This window comes from Jaculus jaculus, chromosome 11 (genome assembly GCF_020740685.1).
Source record: "Jaculus jaculus isolate mJacJac1 chromosome 11, mJacJac1.mat.Y.cur, whole genome shotgun sequence".
In the NCBI taxonomy this organism is placed as follows: domain Eukaryota; kingdom Metazoa; phylum Chordata; class Mammalia; order Rodentia; family Dipodidae; genus Jaculus; species Jaculus jaculus.
The window spans coordinates 96,743,361-96,761,428 of record NC_059112.1 but is presented as its reverse complement, the minus strand read 5'-3'; the positions used below and the strand labels follow the sequence as shown (position 1 = coordinate 96,761,428).

General features: G+C 40.9%; 1 protein-coding gene and 1 long non-coding RNA gene across 3 annotated transcripts in view; one reads left to right on the top strand and one right to left on the bottom strand.

Moving 5' to 3' along the window:
* The window catches only part of Septin7 (septin 7), a 65,270-nt gene extending 56,443 nt beyond the window's left edge, over window positions 1–8,827 (bottom strand). The window contains exons 1-2 of one of the 2 annotated variants that reach the window (XM_004652291.3): window positions 8,689–8,816; window positions 7,066–7,067 (exon numbers count right to left, since the gene is read on the bottom strand). In XM_004652291.3, the coding sequence (XP_004652348.1) occupies window positions 7,066–7,067; window positions 8,689–8,749 (63 nt within the window). In that variant the 5' untranslated portion in view covers window positions 8,750–8,816. Of the gene's footprint in view, window positions 1–7,065; window positions 7,068–8,688 lie in introns of both variants that reach the window. The other variant, XM_004652290.3, reaches the window with a different exon arrangement.
* Window positions 8,828–9,042: 215 nt separating this feature from the next.
* Window positions 9,043–12,265, top strand: LOC123453294. Its single transcript, XR_006632724.1, has 3 exons — window positions 9,043–9,195; window positions 11,447–11,597; window positions 11,714–12,265. It is a non-coding gene; the product is annotated as an uncharacterized LOC123453294 (long non-coding RNA).
* Window positions 12,266–18,068: the final 5,803 nt, after the last annotated feature.

The window sequence follows — 18,068 nt, the reverse complement described above, 5'->3', positions numbered from 1 at the left end:
TCAAACATTTAGAAAGTTTCCCAGAAGTAGTAGTTTTGACTTGGTCCTGCCTTAATAGGTTATGGACCTTCAAGGTAAGTCAAAATATTGTAAGGAGAGGCAAGAACACTAAACATTATATGACCTGAATACAGAGGAAAGGCTAAACCAAGGAGGCACTAAAACAACTGCTTGAAAGTTTAAAAGATTTTAAATAACAATAACAACAAGTTAGGCTGCAGAAATTGCAGTTGATAAAGAGTTTGCCATACAAGCATGAGAACCAGGTTAAAATCCCCAGTATCCACATAAAATCTGGGTGTGGTGGCCTGTTAACACCAGCACAGAAGATGCAGAGGTGGGAAACTTAGGCCCTGGCTGGTGAGCTAATGGAGCTGAATTGGTGAGCTCCAGCTCCACTGAGACTCTGCTTCAAAAATAAGGTGCAGGCTAATTAAGTAAAACACCTAACACTGACCCTGGCTCCACAATCATGCACACATTAGTGCTCGTGCACCTGTATGCACAAGTCTGCTCACACTAACAAATACACACATGATAAATTAAAAAGAAAGAAAGAAAGAAGAAAGAAGAAAGAAAGAAAGAAAGAAAGAAAGAAAGAAAGAAAGAAAGGAACATAAGAGGATCAGAAACCAGATGAGAATAGCTGAAAACCTGACTTTCAGTCAACGCTACCACTAAGAGGTGTGCTCTGGTGGGAAAATTATCTTTATTATCTTGGCATTGGAAAAATATCCTTATGAGATCACTGTAGAGTACATATGAAATAATTAATATGATGGATTAGATAATTCACACACAAAAATTACAAATAAATGTTGTCAGGCACTGTGCAATGGAGGACAGCTATTACTAAGGCCTACGTACTTTTATTTTTATCCTTCAAATAAATGACTTCCAAACCTGACTGCAATCAGAAGTATCTGGGAAGCTTTTGATAAAAAATACACAACTAGAGCTGGGGAGATGGCTCGTCTGCTATAAGCGCTTGCTTACAAAGCCTGACAGCCTGAGTTCTAGTCCCCAGTACCCACATAGAGTCAGATGCACAAAGTGGCTCCTGCCACCAGAGTTCATTTGCAGAGACAAGAGGCCCTGGCATGCTCATGTTCACCTCTCTCTCTCTCTTTCTCTACCTCTCTCCCTCTCACCCTTCCTCTTGACAAATAAAAATATTGTTTTAAAAATACACAACTGGTACCCAGCCTAAAAGTAAACAACTAAAATTCTGCTGCTAAAGCCAAAGTAGTATTTTAATACTAACCCTAGAAGCCTACACAATATGGTAAATATTAAAGTTCTGCAACACATAAGTTATCCTATGAAAATAGTTTTAGGCATAATAATCTGAACACAGATTTGTTAAATGAAGTAGGAAGAGATTATAAACAGCAAGACCAACAAAAAAGCTACAAGGAAAAGTACTTTATCTTGGTTACATTCTAATTTGTTAACTGGAATCCACTAGTGACCAACTATACTTAGAAATCAATTACAACACAATGAAATCTTCCAACTCTCAAAAACTTTCAGCAGAGATTCAAATGAAAGATAAACCTTATGGAGCTGGATCATGGTGTATGTTCAGCATGGGCTACACGAGACCCTGGCTGATTAGCTCTATGTAGTATTATTAATTGCATCCATTTGTGCCACGTTCTCATTTTACCAAAAATCCAAACTGTGCTTCCCAGCATTGAGAAAGCTACCCTATTATATGCTATCTTCTCAGCATTTTCAGTGTTTGCAAACTAAACAATGACCTAAATGTTTTTGGTAGCTCTTTTATTAGTATATTATTGTATATATCCATGATAAGGGAACTATTCCACTTTAAAGTTATTTTCCTTTCACCCAACAAGTTAACTTTATAGAAGTGGAAACCAAGTATATGCTACTTCAATGTTTAACACATAGCCGACCCTCAATACAAAATGAACCAGAATTTTTTTTGTTTGCTTTTATTTATTTATTTGAGAGTGACAGACAAAGAGAGAAAGAGGCAGAGAGAGACAGAGATATTATGGGTGCACCAGGGCTTCCAACCACTGTAAACGAACTCCAGATGCATGTGCCCCCTTGTGCATCTAGCTAACATGGGTTCTGGGGAATCGAGCCTCAAACCCGGGTCCTTAGGTTTCACAGGCAAGTGCTTAACTGCTATGCCATCTCTCCAGCCCCGAGAATTTTTTTTTTTTAAGACAAATAACTAAAACACAGAATGTTATAGCAAACTGGGTAGCTACAAACTTAAAAAGAACAAAAGGTCGGTAAATGGACACAGCAGAAAAATGTGAACAACTACATTTAACCCCATAAGGATCACTGAGACTCACTGGCTGAAAAACATCCAAAACATTTTGCCCAAGATTCTGTTAAACTTTAGAGTTCAAATTTGAATCCAAGTCAGATTGTCTAACCTAAGTTCTTACTTATCATGCCTGTTTCTACAGTCATAGCATTATATTCAGTCTTTCAATGTCAAATTCACAGCATGTACAAAATAAATATTCATGTGAATAAACTTGAGTATTTAAGTCCTAAACTGACTTAACATCCATACTTAACACCAATCTAGCAATAATGTAACTAACATCAATACATTACACATACATTGACTTTACATCAATTTCACTGCTTTGATGCTATCAAAGCAAAACCTTCAAAAGCACTTAGCTAACACGCACATAGAATTATCACTGCCCCAATTTATTTATTATAGCGTGGTTTGGCACAACAACAAAATATAGGAAATAATTGCAAAGGAAACATTGGGATAGTAGAAATGTTTGGTGTCTTGGTTGCAATAAAAACTACAAAATGTGTTTGTGTTTATATATCTAGGGTTCACTGAAATAAGTCCTTAGAATGTATGCATTTCATAATATAAAAGCTAGACCTAAACAATTATGTGGGAAGCATGTAGAAATGTAGGTTCCTGGGCTCCTGACACAGAAACTGTGAATCAATGGGTATTACTGGGAAACAGATAATCGACATTTTTTTGCAGGGGGCTTTCGAGGTAGGGTCTCACTCTAGCCTGGGCCGAACTAAAACTTTACAGCTCTGAGACTGGCCTCAAACTCACAGTAATCCTTCTACTTCTCAAACTCCTGAGTGCTGGGATTAAAGGTGTGCATCACCATGCCTGGAAATCTGCAATTTTAATACAAGGCCATGACTGACCTGAGGATCGTGTTACACTTTGAAAGATACCAACTGAGCATGATGTTGCATATATCCGGTAATAACCAAACACAATGTAAAAATACATATGAACCAATGCTAAGCTTACAAAACATGAAAACAAAAACAAAGTAGCTACTTAGAGAATTTGTTGTCAGGTTTGGGAAATACAAAGAATATTAAATGATAGAAGTTTAAGGAAGAAAATTATGGAAGATAGCTAAAGAAGATGACTTTCTGACCTATAAAACCTTTGATAGCTCTCTATCACTTGATACAGCTTTCTCATTTACAATCTCCCCCTCCAAACACACATATTTAGAAATGTCTGTACACATTTTCACAACTGGAGAGGACATGCACTACTCTCATCTCAGGGGTGCTGGAAAACATCATCCAAACACACAAGACTGCACACCACCCTCAACAAAGCATTATTAAAAGATAAACGACAATATTTCAAGATTGGGAAACTGAATGGAGCCTCATTTCAAAGCTTCCAAAAGTAATCTATCATAGCTCCTCAGCTATATGAACCAGAAACAATGTGCTACATCTGCAACAGAGTTCATGTTAACTTTTGGATTAGTGGGGAAGGAAGACAGGTATCACTTTATATTCTTTATAAAGCAAACAAACGTTGATGAAAATGCAAATATCATATGAATATCCAAAACAAACTTTAAAATAATGTAAGCAGAAGCATTCTATTCTTTCAAACAGATGGTGTTACTCTTCTCAGCCTTCAAGATACTTTTGAAGTTAAGAAATAATGGCTTCACAGGTTAAGACATGCCCATTGGTGCAATAGAGGCATGACTGATATGGAGGTAACCAATTGCTCTCAGATTGCATTTGAAGCCCACTCTATGGGCAGGAATTCATGCCTGGCATTGAAAACCTATTCAGAAGCCTGTAGCTTGAAAGGGCATAGGCCCTAGAAGGAAAGCTATTATTGTTTCTTCTACTAAATGGATTATGTTGTGCCCGTCAAATTGTCCTCTAAATATTTACGTTTATGCCCTTAGGTTTCAGAGAAGCTTCTTTATGCAGGCGATCAGAGACTACTGGTAGCACTCGAAACTCATCAAAATATTGAGAATGAGTGACTACAGAATATCAGTGCTAAATGAAACATCTACATTATGTCCCCTAAGGCTCAGGGAACACTGCAGAAGAGGAATGGAAAAAACCTAAGAACCAAAGGATAGAGAAGAATACTTTAGAATGCGGTCTTCCAGACAAGGTATGGCTGTTGCATGCATGACCTGCACATTCCAATATGGATGGTGAAGGAGGGGAAGAAAAACAGCATCAAAGTAGGACTAGTTTGAAAGAAGTTTCAGTGCAAAGACGAAGGAGAGACAAGAGAAGGGACCAGGAGGGGGATTATGATCAAAATACATTATGTAATATATGAAAATTGTCAATAAAAAAGTTTATAAGAAAGAAAAAATAAACCATGGCTTCAACTATATAGACTTTGAACATGACAGACACTTCATCTTTTGCAACCTTCAAGCTGGACTATTCTGAAAACAGAGTGAACCAATGGATAAATTCTATTATCAGTTTATGTCAAATTATAGAAATTGTGAGCACAGAAATGGACTTCTTTTTGCCAGAGGCAAATGCTGATGATCAAACCCAGGGCCTCACATATGCTAAGCAAATACTTTATCACTAAGCTGCATCTCTATTCTCAGGAATAGGTATTTTTTTCTACAGCAGGCCATTTTTACTGTACTGAACCTAATAATAAATCTTTGAGGCTTTTGTCTCTTATTCTTTTTTTTTTTTATTGCAATACTTTGGAGTGCAAGATGATAGATGAAAGAAGGGAGGGAGACAGGGAGAAAGGAGAAAAAGGAAAGAAAAGAAATCCTTCATCCATTTCAGAAGCACTAACCTATTATGAATGATGCAGCACTAATCCGTGTCTGACATAAAGACTGATGCTCTCAATCATTACACAATATGCTTTCATGATCATTAAAGTTTTGAGCTGGAACCCTTATGTTTATTCTCTACCTCTGAAGAGGTCAAGTGGCACCAGTGTAAGACTCAAGGACTTCTTTTGAGTCTGGCTAAGGCCGTAGGCTCATGCTCAAAACACAGTCTCTAGATATTTAATGATGCAAAAGAACAAGAGAAAACTAAAACCAACAGAGCATTTCTCCTCTAGGGCTACAACAGTCACTGAAGAGTACCATTTTCATTTGAGACCCACTGTGGTTTCTATCTGGATTTGGGGATGACTTCCTCTCAAGATGGACAGGACCTAGACCTCTTTAACCCCACTAATTTCTATTAATGTTCAGAATAAGTGAATACAAATTAAGAAAAAGCAGCATGGACTTATAGCCTTTACTAAAGACTTTCTTTCTCATACCAAGACCACCAACCCCTACCATAAGATTTAAAGACATGACCCATACTGCATTTTTAACCATAATCATTAGGGAAAAATCAAAAATACAGCCCCACCCATTACATAAGTTGTAAAACGAATTTTAATTCCCTCCAAAAAAAGTCTATACTAAGTTTAATGTCCTGATATTTTCTATTTCTTTGAAAAGCATAAGTAAACAGAACTGGTATCAAGAGCCACTACTTGATAGAAACCTGCAGTCTGGAAAACGCTGTCACAGAGTCCAATGGTCTACATTTAACAGTATGTTCTTACCTAGGAAGCCAAACCCAAAATCATGATTTTTAGAATTCTACTCGATCAAGATTTAATTTTTCTACGTAAGTTTCCATCATACAATAAACTGGATGTTAATCTACAGTCTATACAGTATAGAAAATTATAATTTTTTGTGTGAAACCTTTGTAAAAATATACTAACAAATTTCAACTATTTAAAAAAACTCATGTATTTGTTTATTTGAGAGAGAGAGGCAGAAAGAGAGATGTGGGGGAGAGAACAGGTGTGCTAGGACCTCTAACCACTGCAAACAAACTCCAGATGCATGTGCCACCTCGTGTATCCAGCTTAATGTGGGTACTTGGGAATCGAATTTGGGCCCTTTGACTTTGCCGGCAAGTACCTTAACTGCTAAGCCATCTCTCCAGCCCTCGGCTTTTTAAAATTTGTTTACTTATTTATTTACTGATGTTTGCAAAGAACATGTATGTGCCTTGTAGAGGTCAAAGGATACCCTTAAGATGTGTGCCCCTGCCCTTTGGAATCTGGCTTTATATGGATGCTAGGGAAAAGAAGCTGAACCAGAGGCTTTTCAAGCAAGCATCTCTAACCACTAATAAAAATTAACAGTAGCTTTTAAAGTCAAAATATAAAACAAGGTTTCCTGTGGGCAATCGGTAAAGTAACAATACTCTATTTTTATGTGGCCAAAAATTACTACGAAGGTGGTCCAACATAAAGTTCCAAGCTACTTTAAACATAAGATTGTTTTTTCCCAATTTATTTGTTTTTTGTTTGTTTGTAACTTGGTTAAACTGTTCTCTGGTGTGACCTTTGTAGACACAAACTATGGCAATGTCAGGTTGGACATGCAGCAAAAAAGTCTACAGTGACTTATGAATACAGTGAGATTATGTCTGAAACCAACCAGCTCCATCACCATCTTCATCTAACTAGTGTGCTCATCTATCTCCTTACTCCTCCTTACTGGGACCTTAAAAGCCACAGATCTAAGTCTTTGGTCTCTTTCTGCCCTCCTCAGGCTTTGCAGTTAATGCATAACCCCTTAAACTGCCCTAAGGCCAGTTAGGAGTCTGCCTAGTCTCAGACTACCTAAAACATTCCAACAGATTATTTCTATGGGAACAATGCACAAGTCTACCCAATCAACTTTATGACAAACAACCCAATCTATTGATAATACTGTTTTCACGCAGGTACGGACAAACAGCTCTATCTCTAAACCAAAACCAGTAACTTAAAAACTACTAAACTAAGTTAGGAAAACATGAATCAACTTTCTATAAACACAAAATAAATTTGTTATCAATTCCATATACCCAAGAGCACATATGATATATTTATTCTTAGTATAAAAGGGATCCAGCTCCATCACATCACACTATCACCAAATGACACAATGCTAACATGCCTACAACCTATGCAGCTTCTGCATTTCTTTTAAAACTGTTCTCAATCCTATCTCTAGTCTCATCCACTGAACAGATGAATGTAATGAAAAACTGCTTCCTGCCCACAGAACCCTACGTATCCCTTTCTTGCTGTTTGAAGTAATAAGGAATTCAAGCACAAACTGTATCCATCCTTCAGTCTGTCAAGATTCTACAAATTTCACTTCTACCTGGATACATAAAACCTACTTCCTCAACTTGCTTATAAACATCAGAAGGGGAAACTTACTACACTCAATCCCCTGCATGTTCATAATCATTTAAGTCAAATAAAATCCTGGTGGATATAAATTACTTCATTCATTTGGATTCTCAACACAAGAGAAAAAAAAAAAACTCTTGTAAGGTTAAACTACTTAGCAATAACCTCGCAAGAATGTAATAAGTAGTTAAGTAATTACACAATCATATGGACATCAGATTCTTCACCTTTAGTTAAAACACTTCAAACAGTGCACTCTCCAAAGGTAACTTAACTTGGCAAGTGGAAATGTGTCAGGTGAAAAAAAAAATCTCAGTTGCTTATTTCATATTACATACGGAGTATGAAATGGAACTCGGGAGTGGAAAATGTGAATGAAATGGCCTGTTCTTTTTCCAATACGTGGTGAAGAAAGGAAATGAAAGGGCTTCTTAACAGAATAAACTAGGCATACTTTATTCTCAAAATTTATTTCCTTAAAACTTCAGCAGCCCCATCCGAAGACCCCGGATCCCACCCTTTCTACCTCCTCTTGAGGGCGCCCTTCCCTGACGTCTAGGTCTCCCCAATTCCCTAAAAAAAAAAAAAAAAAAAAAAATTCCACCCAAACCCAGCCCCGGATCCTCGATCCTGGACCCTAGCCCGCCATCCATCCTCCATCCTCGGGGGCGCCGGTGGAAAGGCTTGCCCGAGTGGCGGGAGGGGAAGGGAGGAGACGTGCGCGCCGAGGACCGGGTGCATCCTCCTTCCGCCCGCCCCGGCGGCCCCTCTCCAGCCGAGCGCGCACCCCCGCGACGAGGACCTCGGCCAGCGGCACTGGGCGGGCCAGGCCCGGAGGAGGAGGAGGAGGAGGAGGAGGTGGGGAGGACCGGGCCGAGACGGCCCCGCTCGGCCGCAGAGGCCTCGGCTCTCGGCTCGCATCCCGCCGGCGCCGGGCCCCGCGGGGGCCGCCCGCACAGGAAACGCCGCCGCCCCGGCTCCCCTCGCGTTCACATTCAAACTGTCACCGCCTCCCCTCCCCCCGGGCCCGGGCCGCCGCGCCCCGCGTCCCCCCGCCCCGGCCGCAGCGGCCCTCGCCCCTTTCTCCCGCCGCCTCGTCTCAGCACCGTCCCTCCCCGTCAACTCCGGCTCCGCTCCGCTCGGCTCGGCTCGGCGGCCGGCCCGGGGCTGAGGCTCACCCATGGCGCTGCAGTGGGCGATCCTCTCCTCAGCAGCAGTGGATCTCGCACTGACCGACATCCCCTCCCCCTCCGCGACCAGCCCCGGCGCCGCGCCGCGCCGATTCTCCAAAGGCGCCTACGCCGATTCCGCAGCGTAGCCGCCCGCGTCACCGCACGCTTACGCACTCGCCACCCCAGCAGGCGGACCGACTCGGCGCCCTCCTCCTCCTCCGCTCTCCCCCGCCCTCACACCAGGCTTCCGGGCCAGCCGAGACTGCGCACATCTCGCGAGATCTCCTGCCTTTTCTCTCCCCCCCCCCCTTTCCCCGCCCACTTTCCTGCACGACTTCACTGGCGTCAGCGTGGGTTTACGTACCTTAACCGCCATGTTTACATGGCCCGCCTTGGGCGCTTACGTTGTTGTCCGTCGGGGGGCCTCGGCTCCTCTTTCTGTGTTTCTTCAACACCGTCTCTCAGGTTAACCGCGTGGGCGTTTGTAGGGTGAAAACCCCCGGGGACACTGAGGTTAGTGGGAGGCGGGTGGCGAGGGTGGGGTCTTGCCCTCACTAAAGATGGCCGCCGCCGGTGCCGCCCCGCGCAGTTGCGCGTCAGATTCCGGAGCTGCGGGAACCGCCCCGCTGGCTCCTTACGGAGTTGGCGTGAGCCTCAGGGGTTGCTGCTTGAAAGAACCGGGTTGGAAGGCTGCCCTGTGGGCGTGTGGCGGTCGCGGAGGCTTCCGCAGACTAGACGTCTTCGTGAGTGAAAGCGGGGAGACGCTCGGAGGCTCCTGCGTCCATCCCTAGGTCCTCGCCTTCCTTGACTTTGGCGGTGGAAAGTGAGATTAGGCCCTGGTGGACCCCAAAACTTCTCTCGTGCTGTCATGTCTACTGTCCACTGTCACACTCGAGTTGACTCACCTTGGTGCTCAGTTTAGTCGCCGTGGAATTCACCTTCTGGTTTAGACACATGTGAAACTATTGGGTAACCCTTAAAGAGGAATGAAAGGCATTATTAATGGTGTCATCTTATAGAAATAGCATACACCTTCCCCCCCCCCAATGCTTCCTAGTGGAAATGGTCTCAATGTGCTCTGTACGACCCATCATCTTTGTTTCTTACCTTTCTTGAAACTGATGGCAGAGAGGCCTCTGCTGGAAATAAGGTTCTTCCGCTATCTTTCCTACTAAACCGCACGTTGAAAAGTTTTATATACAAAGTTACACTTTGATGTCAGTCAGGGCACAAGAATGTTCACCGCATCGTAAGATGGTGAAATAGTCGCTACTATTAGGAGATTGGATAAGTAACATTGTTGAAAAAGTTGATATACACAAACTATTAAAGGTGAAAATCAATAACCTCAAGCTTACTAGTACTAATATAGGTAAGTACATTAACACAATACTGATAGGAGGAAATAGCAAGCTGCAGAAAGGTGTATATGAAATAGCACAAATCAAACTTTTAAAACCAGGAAAACGTGAGTTCCAAATGTATAGCTCACATAAAGAAATGGTATCTATCCATATCAAAATAATGGTTACTTTTAGATGAAAAGAATGTAACAGAAGAGTTTCATTGTATCTCTGTCTTATTTTTACCAAAGTAATCTGCAGAAAATGCGGCAGGCAAAAGGTTAAGATGTGTTAAAGTTATTGCAGGGTACGTGTGTGTTCAAATGAATTACTTTGTATATCTTTTGTATGTTGAAATACTGCCAAGTTTAAGGAAGGAAATTTTATCTTTTAAAAAGATGTTATTTTGTATCTTGATTTATACTATTTCTTATGTCTACATTTATAAAAGTCTTCCTAGTTTGTTTAATCTAACTACCCAACCATTGTGTTAAATGTCCTGAAGTTCAAATGAGCATTTTTCTTGGGGAAATTTTCTTAAAACTTCTGTTTTGAAAAAGGCAGCGTAGTAAAGTTAGACTACCGTGTTCAAATCCTACTCACCATTTATTAGGCATGTAACCAACAACAAGCTACTCAACTTTAAATGATCCACTTTTCTCATCTACAAATGGAGATAAAACTTATCTAATTACTTTTTGTGAGAAGTAGTAGACTAATTAATGTGCCAAGTACATTATATATATGCTTAATAATATTTCCTGCATGTAGGTCAATGTGGAATGTAAAATATTATTGAAGGAAGAACTCATTTTTTTAAAAAAAGTACTTTTTATGTATTTATTTGAGAGCTACATAGAAATAAGCAGGAGGGATGGGCACGCTACAGCCTCCAGCCACTGCAGGCGAACTCCAGATGCATGCAATCCCTTGTGCATCTGGCTAACGTGGGCTCTAGGGAATCGAGCCTCGAACCAGAGTCCTTAGGCTTCACAGGCAAGCACTTAACCGCTAAACCATTTCTCCAGCCCTGAAGGAAGAAATCTTAATGGGCTCTGAATCTCATTAAAAGATGAATGAATGATGAGTCATGATGCTTTGTGTTTTGAAAATGCTTGTTTTTTTTGTTGTTGTTGTTTTGTTTTTTGTTTTTGAGGTAGGGTCTCACTCTAGCCCAGGCTGACCTGAAATTCACTATGTAGTCTCAGGGTGGCCTCAAACTCACAGTGCCCCTCTTCCCTCTGCCTCCCAAGTGCTAGAATTAAAAATGTGCATCACCACATCTGGTTGAAAATTCTTAATATAAAAATAACAGTAAGTACCATGCCTGTCATTTGTTCATGCTATCTTACAAAATTAGTCCATATGATAATAACTTCGCTGGGTTATAGGAAATGGCATGCTATGTGTAACTTTTTCAGAAGGAGATTCAGTAGAAGAGAACTTTAGAACTTTAGAAGCAAACTTTAACTGTTAGCCCATCAGGAAGGAAGAGTGGCTTCCCAAGCGCAACCCCTATCTACATCTATAACAGAATGCTGACTAGCCCTGTCATCTGCGGGTCTTGCACAGGTAACCACAGCTGCTGTGAGTTCATAAATGCAATGGTTTTATCATGTCCACATGACAGTTCCACAGCACTTCTTTCCATCTGCTCACTTTCACATTATTTCTGTTCCATTTTCCAGTGTTCCCTGAGCCCTGGAGAGGATTCTAAATCCTACCTACTTGACGAGATTAACCATCACACTTTCCAAACCAGTGTATCTCAAGTCTCATAATGAAGTTTCGTAACCCAGAAGAAAGTTCATTTTTGACAATGATGAGTCAACTTAATTTTGAATGTAAACCAAATAATATGACACTTCTGCTTGATCAGGGGCCTAAATACCTTTTGCAAATTTCCAGATATTGGTCCACATTCATGATGTGTCTCTAACAATATCTCTTGGTTTCATCAGGGTCTTGCTGCCTGAATCAATGATATTAATTCTAGAGGTCATATACCTTACATATCTTTGGTCTCTTTTGGAAATGAGAGTGTAACCTGAAGAATGAAGGCTGAGGATTCTAAAGGAACTGCCTTTTGCCACACTACAGCTGATGTAAAGATTGCATGGTTACTTGAAGTCTGTATATATGTCCCTCAGAATATTTTAGAAGTTGTTTTCCCACAAGTAATTTTCTTTAAGAGTCGGTTTGTGCATATGCTTTTTTTTACAGTGTTTTGACCCATGAGAGTTCCCATACATCCTCCTTATGAAGTGTTTTTATTTTTTAATTAAAAAAAAACCCTGGGCTTATCTGAGTTTGATTAAGTGTAGGTTCTTTATGTGAATGTGTTTTTTAATTATGGAAGGCACCACAAATTTTCTTGCTTAGTGATTATGAATGATAAGTATAGGCCAGCAGGTTAGATTAGGTAGTAGATCCAGGACCACCTATAATAATCTGATAGTTCACCTAAAAGTGAGAATGTTTATACTTAGCCATTTTACATTAATCTTATAAACTTCATACAATCATTTTGTGAAATAGGTATTACTCTCATCTTTTATTTTTTTAAGTTTTTTAAAAATTTTTATTTGTTTTATTTAAGAGAAATAGGCAAGTAGAAAGATTGAGAGAGAATGGGCATGCCAGGGCCTCCAGCCACTGCAAATGTACTCCAGATATGTGTGTTCCCTTGTACATCTGGCTAATGTGGGTGGGTCCTGTGGAATTGAACCTGGGTCCTTTGGCTTTGAATGCAAGCATCTTCCAATAAACCATCTCTTCAGCCCTACTATCATGTTTTTAAATAAAGAAACAATGAGAAGTGAAGTGATTTTGCTTTAGGTTTTAAAATTTTGTAATACTCTGGGGCAAGGTTTAGAAAAGGGCTTTTCTAATGCATAACAAGATTTCAGATGAAGATATTTGTTCTATTATCCTAAACTTGTCTTTCATTTCTAGACATTTAGTCTGTTTTTGTTACAGTTTTTAGAGTCTTTTTTACTTCTACAGCAAGGCAGACTTGTGGATGGTATTAGGACTACCTGAAGGGTCTTCTTGAGCGCCAACTTCCTACATGACAATAGACATGCGATGGCACCCATCTTAGGAAAGCATTGCCTCTTATCCTGCATCGCCAAAAACTAACAGACCTGACCAGGTCGAAAGAGTTGAGGATTCACACATGTAGTTTATGAAGTGGGCTAAGCAATCTGGCTAGTGTTTCCTTATCCATAATATATTATTCCACCTTTGAAGGACCATGAAAGAGGATTCAAAGTCTTACAGAAAATGGGAGCAGAGCCATTAGCTAAGTAAAACTTCCTTGTGATTACTTAAGAATTTAATAACTCAAGAGATGGCTCAGAGGTTAAGGTACTTGCCTACAAAGCCTAGAAACTGGAGTTCGATTTCCCAGTACCCATGTAAAGCTAGATAGATAGATGCACAAAGTTGTGCATGCATCTGCAGTCTGTTAGCAATGGCATGCCCATTCTCTCTGTCTTCTATCTCTAACTTACGAATAAACGGCTTTAATCCCAGCATGTGGGAGGCAGAGGTAAGAAAATCGCTGAGAATACAGAGTGAATTCCAAGTCAGCCTGGCCTAGAGTGACTCTACCTCAAAAAAAAAAATAATAATCATAATTTATAATGGGCCAGAGAGATGGCTCAGTAGTTAACCTGCACTTCCTGTGCAGGAATGGGGTCCCAAGACTGCCCAGCTTCAAATTCCCATGTAACACAGCTAGGTGAGGTCATATATGTCTGCAACCCAAGTCCCATAGGGAGCAGAGAAATGGCAAACTCAGCTCAGTAAGAGACTGGGCTCAAACAGTAAAGAGTAGATAGCATACATGACACCCTGTGTTCTGCTTTTACCACTGCAGATGAACACACTCTACTGCAGGCAGGTGCATGGGGCACCACAAGGGCACATACACATACACAAGCAAAAAATATATAGCCTTTGGGCTGGAGAGATGGCTTAGCGGTTAAGCGCTTGCCTATGAAGCCTAAGGACACCTGTTCGAGGCTTGACTCCCCAGGACCCACATAGGCCAGATGCACAAGGGGCACATGCGTCTGGAGTTCATTGGCAGTGGCTGGAAGCCCTGGCGTGCCCATTCTCCCCCCCCCCCCCCCCCCGTCTGTCTCTCACTTTCAAATAAATAATTTTTTTTAAATAAAATATATAGCCTTCAAAAGGATGAAACTAGTTTCATATATGTGAATATAGGGATATTTCTTTAACTTAAATTTGAAATATGAAAACTTTCAGGTTTTTCATAAAAAGTTGGGGATGTAGCTTAGTGGTGGAACATATATATTATGCACTGAATGTGTATGTTATATTTTCAGTGACTAGAAAATAGTAATAATTATGTAAGAGAAATATTCTATCATTAAATTAGAATAAGTGTGGTTTAAATGATTTAGACATTTTTATATCTTTCATTTTTTTAAAGCAGGATCTCACTGTAGTCCAGGCTAACCTCTTAGTCATAGAGATCCTCCTACCTCAGTTCTCAAGTGCTGTGATTTTTAAAAGTATTCTAGAAATTTAACTGCTTTCTAATGTAATCTCATTCGTGATTAAATAGCATAGTTACCAGAGGAAACTTCTGTTGGGATCAGAGTCTAACTGGTTATGTTGATATTCTATGGCAGAATAGAATAAATATTGACATGCCCTTTTATAAGAGCCTGCAGGCTGGAGAGATGGCTTAGTGGTTAAGGTGTGTGCCTGCAAAGCCAAAGGACCCAGGTTCAATTCCCCAGGACACACAGAAGCCAGATGCACAAAGTGGCACATGCATCTGGAGTTCTTTTGAAGTGGCTAGAGGCCCTGGTGCACCCATTCTCTCTCTCTCTCTTTCTCTCTCTCTCTCTCCCTCTTTAAAATAAATAATTAATTAAAAAAGAATCTGGGGCTGAAGAAATGACTCAGCATTTAAAGGCACTCGTTTGCAAAGCCTGATGGCCAGGATTCTATCTCCTAGTACATGAACCTAAAGGTAGATGCACAAAATGGCATATGCGTTTGCAGTGGCAGGAGGCCCTAGTGTGCCCATTCATACTCCCATTCTCATTCATCTTTCCTCCCTCCCTCCCTCCCTTCCTTTCTTCCCCCTCCCCCACCCCTCATTCTCTCTCTCTCTCCAAAATTTACTAGGGCTGGAGAGTTGGCTCAGCAGTTAAAGGTAGTTGCTGTCATAGCCTATCGGCCTGGGTTTGATTTCCCAGTAACCATGTAAAGTCAAATACACAGTGGCACATCTGGAGTTCATTTGCAGTGGAGGCAGGTTTGTCATGCATACACTTACTTTCTCATTCTCTATCAAATAAATAAATGGATCAAAATATATATATTTTTACAAAAGAATTGCAAGGTACTAGAAAGTGTCATTTGCAAGGTTAACGAACCAAAACAGAAAAACAGTTCATCTATGGAAAGATCAATCTTAACAGAAGAAAAGCCAGAACACACAACAAGGAGAAAGAGGAAAAAGAAAAGAAAAAAGAACCATGCTATGGGAAGCATGGAGATTTAAACAAACAGAAAAATCAGAACAAATAGTTCTCATTCTTAAATTCTTTACCTCTTTCCCACCAAGCAAGAAGGGATGAAGGAAGACATAGCACAGAAATAGGATGCCACAGAAATTTTCACTGGAGTCTTAAGGAACGTTCACATTCCAAAGCTCTTACAGGCCTATTACTCATGCAGATGGGAGCCCCACTTCTCCCCAAGAATTCCACATTCCTGGCAGCGCAGTTGCCTCGGGGGCAGAAAAGTGGAAACCATTTACCTTAGGGTTCTCTTCACATTAGTACCTTGTATAGCTATCCAATCTGATTACACAGAATAAATACTGCTGAACATGATACAGGAAAAATATCCAAGGTTCATTGGGGGGAAAAAAAAAAAAGATCTAGGGATGTGGAGGAGATGGCTCAGCCATTAAAGGCACTTGCTTGCAAGGCCTATTGGCCCAGGGTTCCCTTTTCCAGTACCCACATAAAGCTGGTTGCACAAAGTGGTGCATGTGTCTAGAGTTAATTTATAGCATTGAGGCTCTGAAGCTGTCTGTCTGTCTCTCTCTCTCTCTCTCTCTCTCTCTCTCTCTCTCTTTTTCTGTGTGTGTGTGTGTCTTTCTCTGTATTTCCCTTCTCTTCCTCATCTCTCTCCCTCTCCTCTCTCACAAATCATTTTTTTTAATCTAATTACAAGTGGAAAAGACCATTGCTGCCAACTCCCTTTGGCATTTCCTGCCACTGCTTCAGAAATTGGCTGAAAGAGGAAATAAGGGGCACGTGGTTCTGTCAAAGGATAAGTAGCTGCCTTCAACCATTAAACCTAATATATTGATTTTGGCAGTCATTGAAATCTCTTGTCATGATAAAAGTGAATTGAATTGAACTTAAATAAGTTTGTATGATATAATAGGTTAAAATATGGCCATTATTTAACCAGCGGTAGGTACTAGCCCTCTCTTTGTTGTTATTTTCTTTCTTCAAAATTACCATATATTTTATTAGTATTTGACATGCATATGCATGCATGTGTGGATGTGTGTTCATATATGTGTGGGTGCCTACGTGTACAGGTGCCTGTGAATGTAAAGTCCAGAGGCCGACTTTAGATGTTCAGTTGCTTTGTACCTTATTTTTTGAGACAGACTTTCTCACTGAATGCAAAGCTCATCAATTTGGCTAGAAAAACTAGCCAGAAATACCTACAAATGCCCTGTCTGCACTTTCACAGTGCAAGGATTGTAGGTGCACACTACTATGCCCAACATTAGGGTGCTGGACGTAGGAATTCATGTGCTTGTGTTCCAAGCACTTTACCCACTGAACACTGGTCCCCTAGTTGTCATTTTTTTAAAAAAAAAAATCATCTTTTTCTAAAATTTATTTTGAGAGAGAGAGGGAGAGAAAGAGGCAGAGAGACACACACACAGAGAATGGGCATATCAGGGCTTTCAGCCACTGAGAAGACACCGGACATGTGCATCCCCTTGGGCACATGTGTGACATCACACACATCATTGTGCAACTGGCTATGTGAGACCTGGAGATTCGAACATGAATTCTTAGGCTTCAAAGGCAAGTGCCTTAACCACTAAGCCATCTATCTCTCTAGCCCCCAATTGTCATTTTTAAGCATATCTTGAGTAACTGTTTTTTTAATGTATTTTTTATATTTATTTATTTATTTGACAGAGAAAGAGGGGGAGAGAGAGAGAGAGAGAGAATGGGCGCGCCAGGCCTCTCCAGCCACTGCAAATGAGCTCCAGATGTGTGCACCCCCTTTTCCATCTGCCTAATGTGGGTTCTGGGGAATCAAACCTGGGTCCTTTGGCTTTGCACGCAAACACCGTAACCGCTAGGCCATCCCTCCAGCTAGAGTAACTGTTTTCTGAAGATACATCTCAGTGAACTCAGAATTAGGACAACAGGAAATCTGAAGAGGGAGGCAGAGACAGGAGGATCACTTGTTCTCACTGGTCAGCCAGTCTAAGAGGAAAAAAAAATTGTCAAACTCCAGGTTCAGTGAAAGACTATCTCAGGGAAACTGGCCAAAGAGCAATAGAGAGGGACACCTCGTGTGTGTGTGTGTGTGTGTGTGTGTGTGTGTGTGTGTGTGTGTGGCTTCCTCATGTGTGTACATGTGGTATGCATGTCTGTGCACACTTACACACACCACACACACCAAAAAATTAGAATTTGCATTAAAGTGAAAGAGCTGTACTGCCGATGATATGCCATGACCATGTAGCTCCGCAGCTCACACATGGCTTGGGCGTACATAATTCCTTTTCCCTCTCTTGATTTATGGCACACAATGAACAAGCCCTTCTGAAATTCTTGTTTTTGATAAAAGGGTTCACTTCCTTGCTATTACTTCAAAATAAACTTGTGCTTTGAAGTAAAGGCCAATGCCATTTAGATTCTGTCACTGAACACTAGACACAATGTTTTCTCATGCAAAGTCTCACTGCTTTGCAAGTCACTGAGCAAATATGAATGTGCCTTCCTTTCT